Source organism: Pyrus communis, chromosome 3, assembly GCF_041283825.1.
Source record: "Pyrus communis isolate YQ-2024b chromosome 3, ASM4128382v1, whole genome shotgun sequence".
Lineage (NCBI taxonomy): Eukaryota > Viridiplantae > Streptophyta > Magnoliopsida > Rosales > Rosaceae > Pyrus > Pyrus communis.
The window spans coordinates 26,379,949-26,398,452 of record NC_142567.1 but is presented as its reverse complement, the minus strand read 5'-3'; the positions used below and the strand labels follow the sequence as shown (position 1 = coordinate 26,398,452).

Genomic DNA, 18,504 nt, shown 5'->3' with positions numbered 1-18,504 from the left:
AAGGCATAATTTAAAATTTTAAATGATGTAGGAATGGCTTAGGTGTTTATGAATGGCTTAGGGGAAAAAAAAAAGTGAATTTTTAAATTTCACAAACAAAAATTTGGCCCAAAAAAAAAAAAAAAAATACATTTGAATCCAACGATAACTAGCCGTTGAATTTCAAATTTTGGCAACCATTTATGTCGGTTATATCCAATAGGAATAAGTACTATTACTGTTAGTTATATCCGACAGGATTAATCAAAATTTTAGCCTAGCCCGGGACTGGCTGGACTGGGCTAGCCGGTTAGTCCTTTGGCCCTTTCAGATTTCGTGGGGCCCATAAGCCCTCTAGCCTAGCCTCGGTTGGAGACTTGGCAAAAATAATTTAAGGATAAGTGAAACTTCGCATAAACTGCACAGGGATACTTATTATTGTAGATAGATACAGTTGAGACATTTCTGCTAATACTTCGTTGTGTTCACGAATGGAGACTTGGCAAAAATAATTTAACGATAACAGAAACATTCCGGAACCTTTTAAGTTACCAAGAAAAGTTTCGGGTAGCAAATGTTCAATCCATGAGCTTGTATCTTTTCTCCTGTACGCCTGTAACTCCCATTTGAATCTCTATGATGGTGTGAAGTGGCATCTGAAATCGAAAAAAATGGCTGTCAGAATGAGCTTCATGAGATCGGTTCAAGCAAGCCGCTAAAGTGATGAACCAGGAAGACCTACTTCTGGGGCTCGTATGATGTATCAGATAACTCATAAAATTCAAGGTATGTCGAAGGTAGAGGTGATTGATTTTTATTTCGAGAGGATTAGAAAGGGATTAGACATGAAATAAACTTATCGAAGCGTAACTTGAGCATAAAAGGGTAAAGGGTATTCGGCCTTTTCTTTTCAACCCCAAACGAATGTCAGAGAAGCAGGCACTTGAATGCAAGAAATGCACGAAACAGAATCAATTAGTAATTTTCATCAATTACCTCAATGTGTGGAACCTCTTTCAGAGGCCTATCAGCAAAGTAAGCATATAACGCTCTCAAAACAGCCTACAAAAATAAAGCAATAAACAAGCATTTAATTATTACGACCACAACAACGAAAGAAGAAAGGGAAGACGGCGATGATTAAGCATATATTAATGCGACGTGTATCATCTACCTGGTGAGATATAACCACAACAGGTGCACGTTGTCGTTCGAGTTCAATGATTACTGGCTCTAGCCTGCATTTGCGGTGGAAGTTAAATTCTACTGTACAGGTTGGCTTACAAGAACTCATCGTATATTGCAACTGTAAACTACAAACCTTTGGATAACATCTAAATAAGATTCTCCACGAGGATACCGATACCTCAGTTTGTCTTTATTACGTGCTCTGCAGTCAAACATATATTAGCAAACAGCAAAGACTTCTAACTTAGAGAATACTGTAACATGCTCATACTCGTTCGGCATGTTTTTCTGTATCTCTTCATACGTCATTCCATCACAGGCTCCAGCATTTATCTCATCCAGTGCACGCCATTGTATCTAGCAAAATTGTAAAGAACCATAAACCAAGCATGCTTAATAATGTTTAAATTTCTGGGACTCAGTTATATTAAATGTATAGAACTTGAGAGGCTAAAGAAGTTCATGACATTCTAAAAGATGCACACTAACCTTGGGAAATCCTACAATGGGACTTGCTGTCAAAATTGTTCGCTGCAGCGTGCTAGTCCAAATCTGAACACATGAAGAAAAGTAATATTATTCATTCTACACACGTATTATAACATTCAGTCAAGGGACAGTGAAAGAAAAATTCGAAAACAAGCGAACAAAAAATTGTAATGCTAAACTTCAAATAACAAAAATTAAGAATGATGTCAGGGACATGGCTGCACCCCTTACAAACGCTACATACCATGACGAAAAGAACCCAGACATTAACATATGTTCGACTAGTAAGATAATTAGGACACATAACATATTTGTTTTGCATTTAAATCCTGGTTGCATTTCCACTTTTGTTCATCTATTCAACAATGAAAACCCTATCCATGAAAAATGCAACACTCAATCCTCAATTACGTTGGTACGATTCAGAAGTATTTTCTTTCTAGATTCTTAAAACAATAGTTGGCAACTGTACATTCAAAAGCATATTATATAGTTTTCCAACGTTAAACAGCTGATAATATATATCCTCAAGTTTACATTTAGCTTTATCCGTCACACCACCCATGGTCAAAGCATATGATTTTAGTAAGAGATAGATGAAGACTTTTTTCCTGATCAACAGAGATATATGCAGACTACATGAGAAATAAGGATCAACCCACAGCTAGCATTTACTTCATATGGAAAGCTACAAAATTAAAACTGAATATTAGATATTGCTGAAGCTTACAGAAGCAGCACGTTCTGATTTCAGTCGCTTTTCAACAAAGTTAGCAAGTTTCTTTGCATAAATTTCTCCTGTATCACTGTTGAAACAAGTGGAATATCATTTGGTAAGGCACAACCCAGCACTACCATCAAAAATCAAAACTTATGCGGAATTTAAAAAGCTTTATGAAGAAGGTTGAAAAAAATCTTAAGGAACAGGTCTTATAATGAGGCAAAACCAAATTGTATAATAGACTGAAAGAAACCATGGTGGGAGCAATGCCATCATATGCTAGCAAATAGAAACATGAATAGCTGCATACTTACAAGTTATAAAACGAGATTAATAGAATTGAGGATCAGATAAGTTTGAGCGGTTACTATACAAAATGCATATTTTAACATGAGTAAACCAGTATTATTATATCAAGATAATCAACAGCAAAGGCAAACCTCAAAGGATTGTCTCCTCCAATTCTGCCTCTAACATTATCCATACTCTCTCCATGCCTAGTAAGTAATATTGGGCGGGGCGTGAGGTGTGTATTCACCTACAATGGTGTACCAGAAATATATGAATACCTTACCAAAGTATGAAGAGACAAAGTGACAAAGGAGCACAAAACAGGCAGTGGGGGTGGGGAGCGGGTTTGGGGCTTGGGGATAATCAACTAATCTCGGTTCTTTATGTGGACATTCTACTGTAAGATTTTGGTATGGTATTCACAAGTGCAATTTAAAAGAGAAACCTTTTACCAAGACAATTTAAAAGAGGAACCTTTTACTAAGCTATATTCTTCAAGGAATAACATACCAGGAAGAAAACAATTCGTCCAGGAAGATAGCCACTGATGTTGTTCACCTGAACCAAACAGAAAGCTTCTGAGTGGATATGAATCAAAAGCCAAAGCAATACGTGCATAAAAATCTAGGCCAAGGATGTTAAAGGGGGGAAGAACTTAGTGGCATAAATTGAATTTACATATATGTATGAGGTTCAACAATAACACGCTTAATAATTTCAGAAGATGTAGAAAGATTGAAATCCATTAGTTATATCTACCTCTGGAACAAATAAAACACATGAGAGTGATGTTTCTGATATAGTTACTGCAGTTCACTACTCTCCAAAGAGAATGATACAAAAATGATTTGATCTTACTTGTATTTGGCCTCCATGTCCACTGACCATATCAATCATTTTGATGTACGACCCTTCCTCTACTGGCTCATAAACCTAGCAGTGGCAGCATAAAAGTAAATCTAAATATGATTAACAAGAACAGTTAAAGACCAAACTTCACCAAACAATTAATAGTATATGTCTTAGGGGAGTACTTTTTCATAATAAGCCAGTCGACTTTTGAAGTCCTGTAACCCAGCCTCAAAATCTGTCCTACAGAGGGACAACAGTTAATGTACCGCATAATCAATCAAGATATGAAACTAATGGTCCAGGTCTAAACATACTGTTCTGCATAATCGGGACTTTGCTGAATTTTAAGACGTATATTTCTTTCTATAATGCGTTCATCGTTGCATAATGTTTCCAGAAAAATAATCTGCAAAGAAATACATAAACATGAATAGACAAAACAAGTACGATAAAGGCTTAAGACCAAGTTTTTACAATGTCTGTTGGGAACTGTCACTCCGTTCAATACTCATAGTACCTTGCACTTTCCTTCAGCCAATTTCATGAGCATATTTCTCCGTTTCCTTGAACTGTTTGTGGCATCAAAGATTCCTACCTATAATTCAGTTGGATATGTTAAAAAGAAAGGATTGATCAGAATCCACTAGAGATCAAAATCACTCACGTAGAAGGACTTACCTGGCCACCTTCTTGCATCCAAGAAACCATGTCATCGAATGCCAGGGCTGCTACCTAGTAGCACGTGATATATTAAAACTATGTACAAAGAAAAAGGTCAATATTGTGTTAACTTAGCCATTTGCCTCATGAAATCCAATTTACTATAAATAGTACTACTCTCAAGCACAAATATTCTGCAGAGTTATAAGCACCTATAGACTGTCATACACTAATGCCTGACTGACATAAGCTAAAACTGCTCACCCTCAAAGTGTTTTCACTTCATTAGGTTCGTTTTCTCTTTCGTGTTTCTTATAAGACCTCATCTCTTTCACTTGAGAAACATCCGTTCAAGATGAGTCTTTTCTAAACAGGAATACCTCATCTATTTCACTTGAGAAACGTCCGTTCAAGATGGGTCTTTTCTAAACTGGAGAATCTATCATGATTTATCTAGTCTAAAAGAATGTAAATCCAAGGACATTCACCTCATTACGTGCCTCCATGCCTTCAGGGTTGTCAGGTCGGAAAAAATCAGCAGTCTGCATGAATAAAATATGGTGAAATTTCGTAGGGCACCAAGAACTATGAGATTAAATAATCTAAACAGTGTTTAAATTTATATCCATAGTCCATACCCACATCTTCACTATTGTAGAACCATGTCAATTTTCTTTTGACACAGGAATACCACGTGACATGTTTGCAAAAGTTTAAACTAAGATTCTAGTGATGAAAAAGTTAGGCAGAGAGATGAATGGATTGCATTTTGTAGGATCACTCATCAGTCAACAGATAACCAGTTAACCACTGAGGACTTCTAAAAACTCTGCCTATTAATCAACCAAACCAAACTTCAACTTCCTATAATTTTACCTGATTAGCTCCATGCTTAAGACGGCGGTACTGCAACAAAAAATACAAAAAAGTCATGTTGGTGTCCACTTTCATATATTTCAAACATTGAATAGAACAAACGGTTGTCAATTATAAAAATAGCTAGCAACCTTTCCAATATTGAAGTGCTTGGTATCATGACCCAACCAGCGGAGATACCTTGTAAGCTTAGCTGCTGTAAAAGTTTTTCCACGAGCAGGCAAACCAACCTGAAGTACGTAAAACTTGTTAGAACTGTCTGCTCTAAAATATACTCATGAACAAATTATGAATCAACCAAAATGAAACCTTCCACGTTTCAGGCTACTAAGTAATACGTTTAAATTTTACAACTAAAGAAAAAACAAACTAATAAACAACACTAAAACTATATTTATAAAGTTCTAAGCTGTGTGGCCAACCACTCAAGCAAGACAATACCAGGACAATTGCCAAATGCTTATCTTCCTTTGGTCCAAGCATTTGATCAGCTACGGCTGCAGCCGCAACCGCTCCAGCAGCTTCTGGCATCGAATTCTGATAAAAAGGATAGAAAGATAGAGTTTCAGAACAACACCCACTGCATGTAGAGATGAGTTAAATTTTGATAATCCTCAAGGCCAGATGCTCGTCCCTACAGACCTTTTTTTCTGTATCAAATCTGGACTCGGAGAAAGTACTAGTACTAGAAGATTTAACTAGCCTAGGAGATCCAACACCCCTATCCACAAAGAGACCCTTGTGATTATCTTGCTTTTGGAAAGGTGAAAACGTTCCCACTGACTTTGATTCAACCATCCCAGAGGGAGAATAGAGCTTGGATGAATCTGGGATATCAACCTCCATCTCCTGCATAAACTTTGAATTAAAGGTATGCTATATGTAATACGGTACAATGGATTAAAATTCTCCACAGTCAAATATTGTCCCAGAATATGCTTAGAGCTTCTTACTGTAGAAGTTAACATTCAGATGCACCAAAGTGATTCTGATCAAAGTTGCAACAAAACAATGCGAAAGTAAGAATATATATATATAGAGAGAGAGAGAGAGAGAGAGAGAGAGAGAGAGATAGAGAGAGAGTGGTTTATATATTTATTAACCTTTGTAGTTGCATGTCGATCGGATAAAACACAACTATCCTTGAAGGTATATGAAGCACCGGTAGAGCCATCTGCTTTGGTAAAAATTCCAGAAAGATTTAATGACCTTGGAGTCTCTGTCATGTTAGCTGCATACACATGACCTGAATTGGCAGAAGTTGAAGGAGCTGGAACAACGTAATGTTCAAGGTCAAGCTCCAAACTATCTGAAGAGCCATTCTGCATATATAACAACCCCACTTTGAGCCAACCAACGAAAATGGTCAAAAGCTTCTTAAACAGGTATAGAAACAATCTAACCACCTCACTTTGATTTGAGCCAACCAGGACCGCAATTACAACCGATAAAATGTCAATAAAATGAATGAGCAATAAAGAGATGCAAATCTTCTGACTTGAAACGTACCTCAGCACCTATCTCTGGCACTGTATCTAAACTGACATCAGGAATTCCGCGAACAGCAGAAGACCTAAGGTTATCCTGATAAGCTCTCCAACTGGCTGCAAGATCAAACGGCGAGACCCTATCCGCCTTAATGAACACCCGGTACTCAAGAACCTCATCACTGTTAAGCCTAAATATGGCCAGCCTTTGATCCCCTTGCAAGGCCCCTCCAATGAGTTGGCGGTTCGGACCCTCCTCCACAACCCAAGGTGCAGCTGCGTTGTTGTTCCTTGGCTTCAAAAGAAAATTGAAGTCCAAAGTTTCTAGTTCCGGCACAAGAAACACAATCATATCCAATCAAAAATCGAAAACCAAGACCTTTTGACTCCACAGTGGCAACAGAATTGAACTAAGCAAATACTAGTACAGTAATTCAAAGCTTATAATTACAATTCGTGGTAATGAAATTCGAAAATTGAAAGCGGAATGATAAATTACCATGATTCGGAGGAACAACAAAGCTCAATTCCCACATGGAAGTCGATTCCCGCTCCATTGAAAGCTAGTAATCATTCATACAACCAATTTAATCAATCAGCAATCAGAAAACAAAAAACGGGATTAACCAACCGAAAGAAAGTGAACTAATTGGATTAATTTTGTAGAAAGATTACAGCTTTGGAAGCATCCCAAGAGCCGACGAGCGGGACGGAGCCGAAGATGTGAGGAAGAAGCTCGCCTTTCTTGAGCTTGTAATTGTTCTCCATCTTCAACGACACGTAGAGCTGTCCTCCTCCCTGGTCCAAATGCTCCTCCTCCTCCGGCTCCTCGCGGCCGTGGGAGCCGTCATCCGTCCTCTTGGACGCACCAGTCCCCATTCTCCGCTCAGAAATGGCGTTGAGCGTGTTTGGTGGTGCGAGTTTTGGGGACTGGATAGAATGGGAGTGGACGGAGAATGAGTGGGATTGGAAAATTTTGGATTGGATTGAATTTATATGTTACCGGCCTGGCCTTGGATTGGATTAGCTTTCAAGTTAGACGATGGGGCCCACTGCCATGGCTAGCTGCATAGCTTTTTAGGATATACTCGCTTCTAGTGCTTGACACGTGTTTTGCTAGTTAGATGATGGGGCCCACTGTCAGATTAGCCTAACTCCTCTCTTAGTTCCTAACTCTAAGATTTGAAATTAATAAAAGTAGTCATTGAATTTATTCATCATCAATCATTTTAATCATTCCATGAAATATCTTTATTAAATAAATATAAAACGACAATAATACCCTCATTTTTGTCAAATCATTTTGGTCATTGTTTATTAAATTAAAGGTATTTTTTTCATCTTAGGGACCAAAGTAAGGAGTTTTCTTTTTTCGAATGTCGAAAAATGTAGAATCATTTTTAAGTTTAAATTTCAAAAATAGTTATTTTTTTTTACAAATATTAAAATAATTTAAATTAGGGGTGGGCATAAAAACCGCCAAACCGGAAAACTGAATCTAACCGTGATAAAAAAAACCGTAAAAAATTGTGTAGACCAAAAAAGTCAAAATTGGAACAAAAGCAGAACTGAACCATTTCAGACGGTTCCGATTTTAGTTTGGAAATATTAAGAACCGGAGGAACCGAACCGAACCGCTTTTAATATAAATTATTGTTTTATTATTAATTTTTTATATAAATAATATATTTTTCCAAGAAGACCATATGCATAAGCCTAATATTTTTCTTCACTTCTCTCCCCCTCCTTTGTTATTTTATCACTTTTCTTTCCCTACATTATTTTTCTCCATTCTTTTCTAGTATATTATGCACTATGTACATTTTAGTTTTAGTTTTAATTTAAGATCTACACTTTGGTCTTTGTCACGCCCCGATCCCGACATACATCCAGAATTGACACGTGATGTCACCCAATTACTTGTATTTCTCACATACCCCGTCTTAGGAATATGGCAAATCGCAATTCGAGAATCAAATTGCAAAGAAATTTTTCGTTTACCTTATGGCTGCATCTAACCTCCTTGTTAGACTGCATACGTACTCTGAATAGGGATCAAGCCATTCATAGTTCACTTATCACAAAATCAGACGTTTATTCCACTAAGTTCAAGCAGAAAAGCATAGCATTCCTCAATCATTTATTATAACCTGACAACATGTAATTCTTGGACTCATGCTATATAACCAATTCCCATGAAAACATGATTTCTCTTCCATCCAACATATAAATCATTATGTCTCATCATGATATCGCAATTCACAACACACATCATATTTAAGAGCCGACAAAACATAAAACCATTCTCTAGCTGCAGTAATTAATTAATTTGATCAAAGTAATAACAATCATTCCCATATCTTCTAAATTCATAGAAATCATAATCGAATCATAGAAAATCCCGAAGGAGTCACTCAGACATCCAACATCTTTTTTAACTCAATTCACAAGACTCTCGAAACCATTGACACAAAATATATATATATATATATATATATATATAACACTAAGGCTAGAGTGACACAGTTAGGCCAAGCATACTTCTCCAAACAATGGGATTTTAGGCCATTCCACGAAATTCAACACCTCAGGTTCCGGACCACTCAACGGAACCAAACCAATACGATCGCCCAAAAATGTACCATGTACAACTAATCCTCATCACCTCTAGAATGCGTATGGTCGGGCGGGGAAGGAGAAGTGGGAAGTGGGTCTCCTTCGCTTTACTAGAAGTTTTTTGATGCGCGAGGAATTGTCTGAAAGTGAAAGGATTGGTAAGCAGCCAAGCGAGCATTCATGTGTGATTGGGGATAGGTAGGCACAGAGAATCGTCCCTTTCCTGTGCTATCAAGAATAAGGAATAGCGGGATGCTGTAGCTTTCTAGAGCATATTGGTGCTAAGGAAAAGAGAGTAAGCAGCCCCCCCCCCCCCCGAGACCTCTCGCCTCAGCATCCCATCCCTCCCGAGGCCCACACGCACGGGCCCCCGGAACCTTATAAAATTATAGTATTCCATCCACCCCGGGCAATGACTATTCCCATGATGCACATTTCTTAAAGAGGAAAGGAAGATCACTCAATGAAAGGAAGGCATAAACTCATCGTGCAGGCAGTGATCACCCATTGCGGATATACCAAGCATGATCACCCCTGAATACATATGGTCCTCCCTCATCGCGAATATACCAAGCAGAACCATTCATGTACCACAACTACGTGGTGCAATCTCATCATCCCACATTAAACATAATTATACGCATACATGTTATCGATTTCATATATCAACCAGCATCAAGTCAAATGGAGCACAACACAAGGAATTCCCTTAATTACTATTTCTACTAAAATTCAATAAAGTACCTAACTCATCTCCTGATTTCCATCTCCATCTCATGCTAGGTAATAGTGCCAAGTTCAAATAAGTATCCAGTTGGCCAACATATCCAAATAATTATCAAACAATAATTAGCTCCCATAATCGTCATAACATTCATCATTATTATCGTTCACATTATTAAAAAGATAATCAAACACATATATATCACAAACATCAACAATATACAAGCCAAATCATAGTTAATTAGTATAGGTTTATGGCTAAATATATAAAATTCACATTTCAATAGAAATCATAATTATAAGACCAATTCATATTCACAAATGATACTAATATAAGAAATTAAGATAATAATCATATTTAATATATTCAAGTTGCTAACAAAACCAATATAGGCCCACTAGATTTTCACTAGTAATTCCCTAAGGTCTGTAAATAATATCTACAATAGCACACTAACATTTGGTGTCAATTCAATGGTAAGATCGTCAATTGTTACAATATTCAAGTGACGGATCTTATCGAAAATATACTTAACCAAATATATTCAACCAACAGCATTTCATAAATCAAATGTTACATATCGGAAAATTCGACTTTTTCCAAAAATTCTCAAATTTCATAAGAATGAAGATCTCAACAAGCAGAGTAAACTTTATATCTACGGTCAAGGCTAATTTGGCCGGAAAACACCCCAAACTGGCCACGAACCGCTGGAACCCTAAGGTGGGTGTTCTTCAATTCAACTTCCTCGATGTTCCAACGCCCCTATAATTGATTGGGTCTTGTTCCTGGATCCAAGGGAAGTTGATTTGAGGGTGATGGTGCATGGTGATACTCACTAGAACGGCGAATCGCCGTCGAGAACCTCCAAGTTCTCTGGTATGGTTCTTCTCGAAATTGGCCTTAAAAACCCTTGAATTTGAGCAAATATGGTAGATGAGAGGTTGTGGAATAAGTTGCAGGTGGAGGAGGGTGAGAATGGCCTGAAAAAATGGTGGAGATTGGCTAGAATTCGGCCAGGTTGAAGTCGGGTCTGTGGGTGCACGGGTTGACCAAATGAAGGGAAAAAAATCCCTCTTTTCCTTTCTTCTTTTTCCCCCAATAGCAGGTTCCCTTAACCCCATTATATATTTGGGCCTTTTACCCTCTAGTGGAAATTAAATAATTATCACAGCCTAAAGTTTCACAACTTCAAACGACTGTAACTATTCCGTTATAACTCAGACTCGCAAACGGCTTTCGCATATGCGCTCGTGGCTTCGAGACCTATTTGAAAACATTACTTGTGACCTCAAAAGGTCGAGTAAATAATAATTTTCCAAACTTCACTCTTCATAACTAGTTTAATTGAAATCTAATTTCAAATAAATCAATATAAATTCTCGAAAAATAATATAAAATCTCAATAATACAAATACGTAGATTATAACAGTGAAATCCAGAAACGGGATTTCACAGTCTTGATATAAGCCTTTCTATCTTTTGATTTATATTTATATGCATACTTTCTATCTTCTGGTCACAAATCTTGTAGATCTAGTAGTGGAAACTTAAATTTACTTGAATTTGTGGTTGAAATATGTGTTTGGTATTAGAAGTAAAAAAAACATATATATAATTTTGGTTAGAATTGTAAACCGGCATGAACCAAACCATATGATTTTAGTAATAAATTTAAGTGAAACCACACCAAATCGAACTGTGCCCATCCCTAATTTAAATTACATTCATCTAAATTACAGAGAAAAGAATTCAATACATTAGCAACGTTTGGATTTCCTCGAATGTAATCGGTAATAATAATTACGGGCCAAAGCCCAAGCAATAACAAAGAACAACTGATTTAGATGGCGGCCCAATAATGGCCTATAATTGTCACCTAGCTCGAGCCCATGTCCGTCAATTACATCCAACGTCCAAAACACAGCTAGGGTTTTGCTTATAAACGCTAACCACCCCACTCCCACAGCACATCTCCCATTTCTCGTCTGTCGGTTCTCATCGGAGGACCTCCAACAAATAGCGCAAGGTTTTCCAGTCTCGCTTCGCTGCCATGAGAGCCAAGGTAACAACTCGTAGCTGTTACATTTCTGCATCCTCAGTTTTTAGCTTTTCCCATAAGTGCTTCTGATAAGAGAGAAGCTTTTCCAAACAATGCCTTAGTTTCCGATCCTTGAATTATGAAGCTGATATACTTTGTGTCGTGTGATTGCAGTGGAAGAAGAAGAGGATGAGGAGGTTGAAGAGGAAGCGCCGAAAGATGAGGCAGAGATCCAAGTGAGAGCAGCAGCTGCGTGTAGCTGTTCGCACGGCGGTTCTCGTGTCCTTTTGGATTTTGTCAGACTTAGCGGTTTGTTTAGAATTAATGTGAAACCTTTGGCGTTCTTATCTGTTTATCTTTGCTGCATTTCTTAATATTTAAATGAAATTTGACTGCTTTTTATGATTGCTTTGGTTTGATGAAATTGTGGTTTTACTTGTTTGAGTTGTTTATATTTTGCATTGTGGTTTATCTGAGTAGAATGTTAAATTTTGGGGTTGAATTTCAAATTGTTTAGTTAAGGGGATGTATTCAATTAAGATTTGAGGGATTTAATTCTTTTAATGAATCTAGGGTATTCAATCAGGATTTTAAGTGATTCTCTGAAATTCAATTCAATGTGTATTCAATCAGGATTTTAAGATAGTTTATTATAATACTTAGAAATCCAGTTGTATTCAATTAGAATTTTAAAGAAGTTTATAACATTTCAGGTGTATTCAATTAGAATTTGAATTTAAAGAATTTGGAAAAGTTGAGGAATTAGAGGGAATTTGAGAGATTTTGTAGTGTATTTTAAGCATCCACAAATCTCATCTCTCCCTATGAGATTTCGAGGGAATTGAATCAAAATTTTACATGGAATCTCTACAAATTAGTTAAACTCACACAAAAATCCATAGATTTATAAATCCATTAAAATCTCTCAAATTTCCACTTGAATACACCCCCTAAATTTGGCGGAGAGATTGAGTAGTTTTCAAAATTTGGGAAGTTTAATGGAATATTGAAGGGTTGGTTTTTTTTTTATTCTCAAAGATGGGGAAGTTTTAGGGAAGGGTTAGGGTTGGGTGAAAGCAATCATTGATCCTTCCTACATTCTTCTCCAAACTTAAATTTGAGTGAAAAAAAATCATCCAACCCTTTCTTTAACTCTTCTCATTTTTAAGAAATACAGATTTATATAAGGTTGTTGTGCATGGCAACATTCATTCAGATTTGTTTAGAAGGATTGTTAATTGTCCCAATTATGTTTTTAGGAAATGTTTGGTGACCAACGAATGTGTGGTCATCCATCATTAGATTTGACCATTGGTGGAGATTAAATGAATGAGTTTTTAAATCTCAACTCTTGGTATAAAAATCTAAAGGTTGTGACCATGAATCCTTCATCAGTGTTTGGTTGGTATAAAAATCTAAATGAATGAGTTTTTAAATCTCAACTCTTATATTTGCATCTTGAAGAATTGGCATGCTTGCTTGTGGTTGTATGCAGAAACTCTTGTGTTTGGTTGGTGTACAACGTAACTTGTCCAACCATACTCATAAAGGTTGGAGACATCTGTGGGACATGCATATGGTGTAGAGTCAGAAATTCTCAACCCCATGGTTCAGAGAAAAAAAACCACTTTATCCCACCTCCTTGATTTTTCTCGTTCACATCTACCCCATTTTTGGTCCCACCCTTTTTTGTTTGAAAATTGGACTAGGCCAAAGAGAGATGGTGGCATCAAAGGGTGGAGTAGGTGTTAGCCTGACAATCAGGGGGATGGGGTAGGGTGGTTTTTTGGTCTGGGACGTAGGGTTTTGGTTTTCTACACTAAAATCTCTATCTTTTGAGACCTAAATATGGAGCGTTGCTTTTTATGAGTGGTCAGATGAGTGACGTGATCCACTAGCTTAATCTAGTATTTTCTTAGGATTTGGAGAGACTCTGATACTTCGAATTTTGAGTAGACGTAGTGGATTTTGATTTAATGAAGAGGGATTCATGATAAATATTGGCCTATGGGTGTTATGTAGAAGGATTCATGATAAATATTGGCCACTCACGAGAGCTGAACTCCCTGCATTAGGGTTCCACGAGTAGGAGCATATGGGACTTCAAATACAGGGAGTCCTGTTCTCGTGAGTCATTGGAGGAGTGATTGGGTTCACCTGTTGGATCCCAGGACTCTTTGTCTCAAGAGAATTGGTATAATCTTGCTGGAGAGGAATTTGATACAGATCTAGGCGGTGTATCAAATGCCTTGTTCCTTCTCTTCCACATTCTGTATGAAATGAATGAGCAATTCTACACTTCATGTCTTCCTTTTCATCAAACGATGCTAGACGCACCACCTTTTTTTCTCATTTTTTATTTCAGCAATCTTACTTGATGCGGATCCTCTGTGGTTCCGGATTCTCATGGGACTCGCGTCATGTGAGAGAGTTGAGATAATAGTTGGTAAAAGAGTTGGTGTGTCTAGTAATATTCATTCTGATTATCTGTAGTCATGTTGAATTAAGTAGCATCAATCAGATCTTGTTTAACCACTGGTTTCATTATGCATCAATGTGATTAAGGACTGTCGTGGTTCGACGGAAGACGTCCTCCGCTTCCGTCATCCTCCAAATCGGAGAATTTTCCTGAGTGAAGACCTTTCGAATCCATATTCAAATTAAACCAATCTAGGAGTTTACCGGTATAATAAAATGTTGGCCATTTTACAAACACATATTTTGCTACTACTAATCTGCTTACACCCTATCGACCAATTTCCGGGTTCAAGTCTATATAGAGCGAGCTAAATCGTGCCATTTCGTCTATTATTCGTGCGTATCTTCTTTAGTTCCTCGAACGCGAGAACCGTCTCCGAATCAAAACCACCTGCAAACTGAATTTTGGGTGTGTGAGTACCTGGTTCAACAAATTAACAAGTAAGGCTAGAAATTTGGAACCGCGTTTGTGAAGGGCTTCACTACCTGGTGTACCCGGAAAGCGAAACGGACTCCTTGAAGCAGGAGACTTTCTTCTCTTGGACATTCGCTAGACTCCACGTCTCTAATAATCCTCTGCATGTATTCCTTGGCTAGCCTTAGTGAGCTCAGTTTCATCTGCAAGTAGTTTTGCGTACAAGATATGCAGTTAACATCAATCGATGGTTTTTGGTGAAATGAAGAGGCTTTCGAAAGATTGTGTGTGAATCCATCCCCTAGCTTCAAATCCACTCCTCGTCCATTGTCGCTAGCACTTCGAAACAGTTTCAAATTGCAAAAAGATTGTTTTAGAGTGTTAATAACATTTCTTGCAACTTACGATGTATAGTTCGTAGAACAGTGAGAAGTGTTGTCAATTCGTGTTCTCTGTATTATGACCTTCTAGCTTGTACATCAATATTAATCAATTGAAAGTTGAAACTAGATGTGGATTGCTTAGCTACAAGGTAGATATTTAGTCACTTAAGCTCTAATTAATCCGAATTTAGTACCATGTTAATGGAAGTCAACAGTAAACATATGATTCACTCTTTCATAAATTATTGAAAAATGCTAGGGACTCTTTTAAAGGGAAAAGGATCCCCACCGGATCGTTTTTCTAGGGATTCTAGGGATCCCACGATCGTGACCGTTCATCGTACATCGTGCGGTTAGTTTTTGTTAGATACTATTTATATTTAATTTCAAATTTTAAAATGATTTCTGATCACACGATGTACGATAAACGGTCACAATCACGATCACGGGATCCCTAAGATACCTAGGAAAAGGATCTGGGCACGTTTCCTTTTCCCTTTTAAAGTGGGTTTTTTAAGGACTATTTGTCACCTCACAATTTAACGGCAATTTCTATATCAACATTATAAAATATTGTGCCAAAACATGAGGTGACGGAGAGTATATGAAGAGTCCCACTTATGACAGAGTCTCTGTTAATATTTCTTCTAAATTATTATCCGAATGATTGCCAAATTAAAGCTATTGGTAAGCCATAGTTATCAAAGGCCGGAGGGGACCTTAAGCCATAATGGTAAACAGTAAAACAGTAATTAATTTGGTAATTGCCTTCTACCTACCTGACCCATCAGCCCCGTGTCCAGCATCCACTCCCATGGGATCTGAAAATCCCTGTATCTCTTGCTGGCACTCTCCCTTGTTCTTTCTGTGCTGCTCACACTTCTTTCCAACCTGCAAAACCGGATTTGTGACGTTAAACAAGGTGTTATTCTAAATTACTGCTCCAATCAACTGAACTAAACTCGCATCTGCACTTTCCAATATCAATGGAACTGTAATAAGCTATTGTACTCCATGCTTACCTGTCTTGTAATGCTTCCATTCTTCTCAGAGCAAGGATTGATGGCTCCTTCAGGTTGTCCTCAAATGATGAGGCTTCGTTTTTCAGATTCCTCAGGTCTCTGTAGCTGAAAGCGGCTTCTCGCAGCGTGTCCGCCTTTCGTTCCGGCCACTGCGGGAAGTGCTTCAGCACTGCTCTCTCATCGACTAAAGAAGATAGCTGCCGATCCAGCCAGTTCACAAATGCTTCCACATCTGCAATGTTTGTAAATTTTGCAAACTCGACCTCACTGATCAAAAAGTTTACGAACTCTCCTTGCGTTTCGACCTCCGACTTTATCTGTCCATGAATGTAGAAAATAGCCTCAGAAAAATTTCTGTCTGTATGAGTTATGGAATAAGAAGAATAGGGTTTGCTATAGGGAAATGATTCCCGCAACACGTTTTCTCCTTTTGCAAAAAGGCGTGCGGAAATCATTTGCAATATTAACTTACAGCCAAAACGTAAGATGAACGGTTTTCGATTTCTCCGATCATGTTCTTAGTAAGTGCAAAAACATGAACTCCTGCAGGGTTGGCCTTGTTCTCCATGTGTGCATCTTTCCTTGTAAGTGAACGGTACAGCTCAATCACTTCCGGAACACGTCGCACTCCTCTTGACCCGATTAATGCTTTTGAGGGCGGAGGAGGAGGCGGCGGTGCTGGTGCTGACGGCCCTTTGTTTTCCTTTACCTCCTTGAACAAAGTAGGAGGAGGGGGAGGCCTTGGCGTTGGTGGTGGTGCATTGGTTGGTAACAATCTTGCTGCCGATCTTTCCTTTGTGGCTTCTGACTCTGTGAAGTCTACTTTCGGATTCGGTTTCTCTGTCGCTGGAGTCTGCTCCAATGTGCTTTGAAACTTCTTCCAGAGCACAGATTTCCTCTCATTGTTGTGTGCTTTGAGGGAAGTTATTTGAGCTTTGAGACGACCAACTTCTTGCCTCAACTCATGGTTTTCTTTCTCCAACGAGCCGTTCTTTTCGAGAGAGGCTTCGAGTTCTTTCGTGAGAAAGACGACGATCTCGGAGCTTTCAGCTTCTTCTGGCATCCTCCTAGTCTGCTGTGCTTTCAGTGGAAGGAGATAGGAAGATGTGGCAAATGAGTTGCTGGCTCGTTCCTTTTTATGTTATCTGGTATTACTTTTGACGTAAGGTTTGGTGGGTTCACGTAAACCTGACGCCTGATGCTCTAGACTCTAGTGACTAGTTTTTTAGGGCAACAATTGTACATTAACATTGGTTTTGTTTTTCTTTTCTTTTTTCATACAAGCGATATTCGGCACATAACCTCGAATGCAGAGTAATTTTTATTTTCATTTATATATATATACATATACATATATATATATATATATATATATATATATAATCGATATAAGAGTGAGAAGAATCGAATGCATATGGCCTCGAGTAACTGCTCTTAAGACTAGGATACCATAGTGCCCGATAAGTAATATGGTTAGGGCTCCTATCAATGACAAGTGAGTGTTATGATTATTTTTCTTTTATTCTCTCCCCTCTTAGTTTCTGCTTATCACAAATGGAAGAGACGTCACTAAAACAATGTATTGAATACGTGAGATATTTTGTCTTATGTTTTACATGAAAATTGTCATTTCCATCATATTTTACCTGTAGATTTGTGAAGCTTCAGCGCGAATAGCGAACGGTACATGATTGATTGCTAACTAACAACTTAATGCTCATTAACCAACTTCTCGGACAAGTGTTTGTTGTCCAGGTAGCCTCAGGCTGGGATGTTGAAATCATTAGGTAAATCTTAACTAGCCTATATATATATAGGTCGGTTGACATGCCAATTGATATACTAATCCTTCGTGAGATTATTACAAATTTGAATGCCAATTGTCTATTCTTTGCTTGTGAAGCAAACCGAAAGCCCAAAAAAAAAAAAGGAAGGAGAAGTGAGAGCAACAGAGAAGGATATATGCTGACAGTCGAAAATTAAAGAAAAAGTAAAAGCCTTGATATTTACAGCCTACCAGGTTCAGATCTTCCCCTATTTCTTGCTTTATTTTTCATGTCCTTCCTGAAGAGAAAGAAAAAAAAAAAAAAAAATGGAGTGGGGGTGTCATATTTCTGTTTGAGGGTCACATTTATCCGGAAATTCTTCGTGGCATGACAAATCTTGCAGGATAGTTGTGGTATATGAGTGGTGACTGGCTGTATCATTCCTATTGAGAGGCTACTTACATCATGCAATTATCTGGTAATACATTCGCCACATGAGAACACCTCGCATTTATA

The 18,504-nt window shown here is 37.9% G+C and overlaps 2 protein-coding genes and 1 long non-coding RNA gene across 3 annotated transcripts; 1 reads left to right on the top strand and 2 right to left on the bottom strand.

The window, feature by feature from the left end:
• Window positions 1-387: 387 nt before the first annotated feature.
• On the bottom strand, window positions 388-7,541 carry LOC137715061 (6-phosphofructo-2-kinase/fructose-2,6-bisphosphatase). Its single transcript, XM_068454283.2, has 23 exons — window positions 7,219-7,541; window positions 7,043-7,106; window positions 6,566-6,867; window positions 6,160-6,378; window positions 5,699-5,905; window positions 5,498-5,593; window positions 5,188-5,286; window positions 5,057-5,086; window positions 4,669-4,722; window positions 4,199-4,252; window positions 4,038-4,115; window positions 3,835-3,926; window positions 3,703-3,760; window positions 3,527-3,601; window positions 3,179-3,226; window positions 2,818-2,915; window positions 2,387-2,462; window positions 1,657-1,719; window positions 1,439-1,524; window positions 1,301-1,369; window positions 1,154-1,217; window positions 976-1,041; window positions 388-635 (listed from the first exon to the last, which is right to left on the bottom strand). The coding sequence occupies exons 1-23, from the start codon at window positions 7,420-7,422 to the stop codon at window positions 558-560; spliced, it is 2,280 nt and encodes a 759-aa protein (XP_068310384.2). The 5' UTR covers window positions 7,423-7,541; the 3' UTR covers window positions 388-557.
• Window positions 7,542-11,808: 4,267 nt separating this feature from the next.
• On the top strand, window positions 11,809-12,329 carry LOC137716176 (uncharacterized). Its single transcript, XR_011065652.2, has 2 exons — window positions 11,809-11,948; window positions 12,099-12,329. It is a non-coding gene; the product is annotated as an uncharacterized LOC137716176 (long non-coding RNA).
• Window positions 12,330-14,565: 2,236 nt separating this feature from the next.
• Window positions 14,566-17,345, bottom strand: LOC137716175 (INCREASED PETAL GROWTH ANISOTROPY 1-like protein 1). The gene is made up of 5 exons (XM_068455582.2): window positions 16,695-17,345; window positions 16,223-16,539; window positions 15,980-16,091; window positions 14,889-15,020; window positions 14,566-14,800 (listed from the first exon to the last, which is right to left on the bottom strand). Exons 1-5 carry the CDS (start codon window positions 17,283-17,285, stop codon window positions 14,711-14,713), a joined length of 1,242 nt encoding a protein of 413 aa, XP_068311683.2. The 5' UTR covers window positions 17,286-17,345; the 3' UTR covers window positions 14,566-14,710.
• Window positions 17,346-18,504: the final 1,159 nt, after the last annotated feature.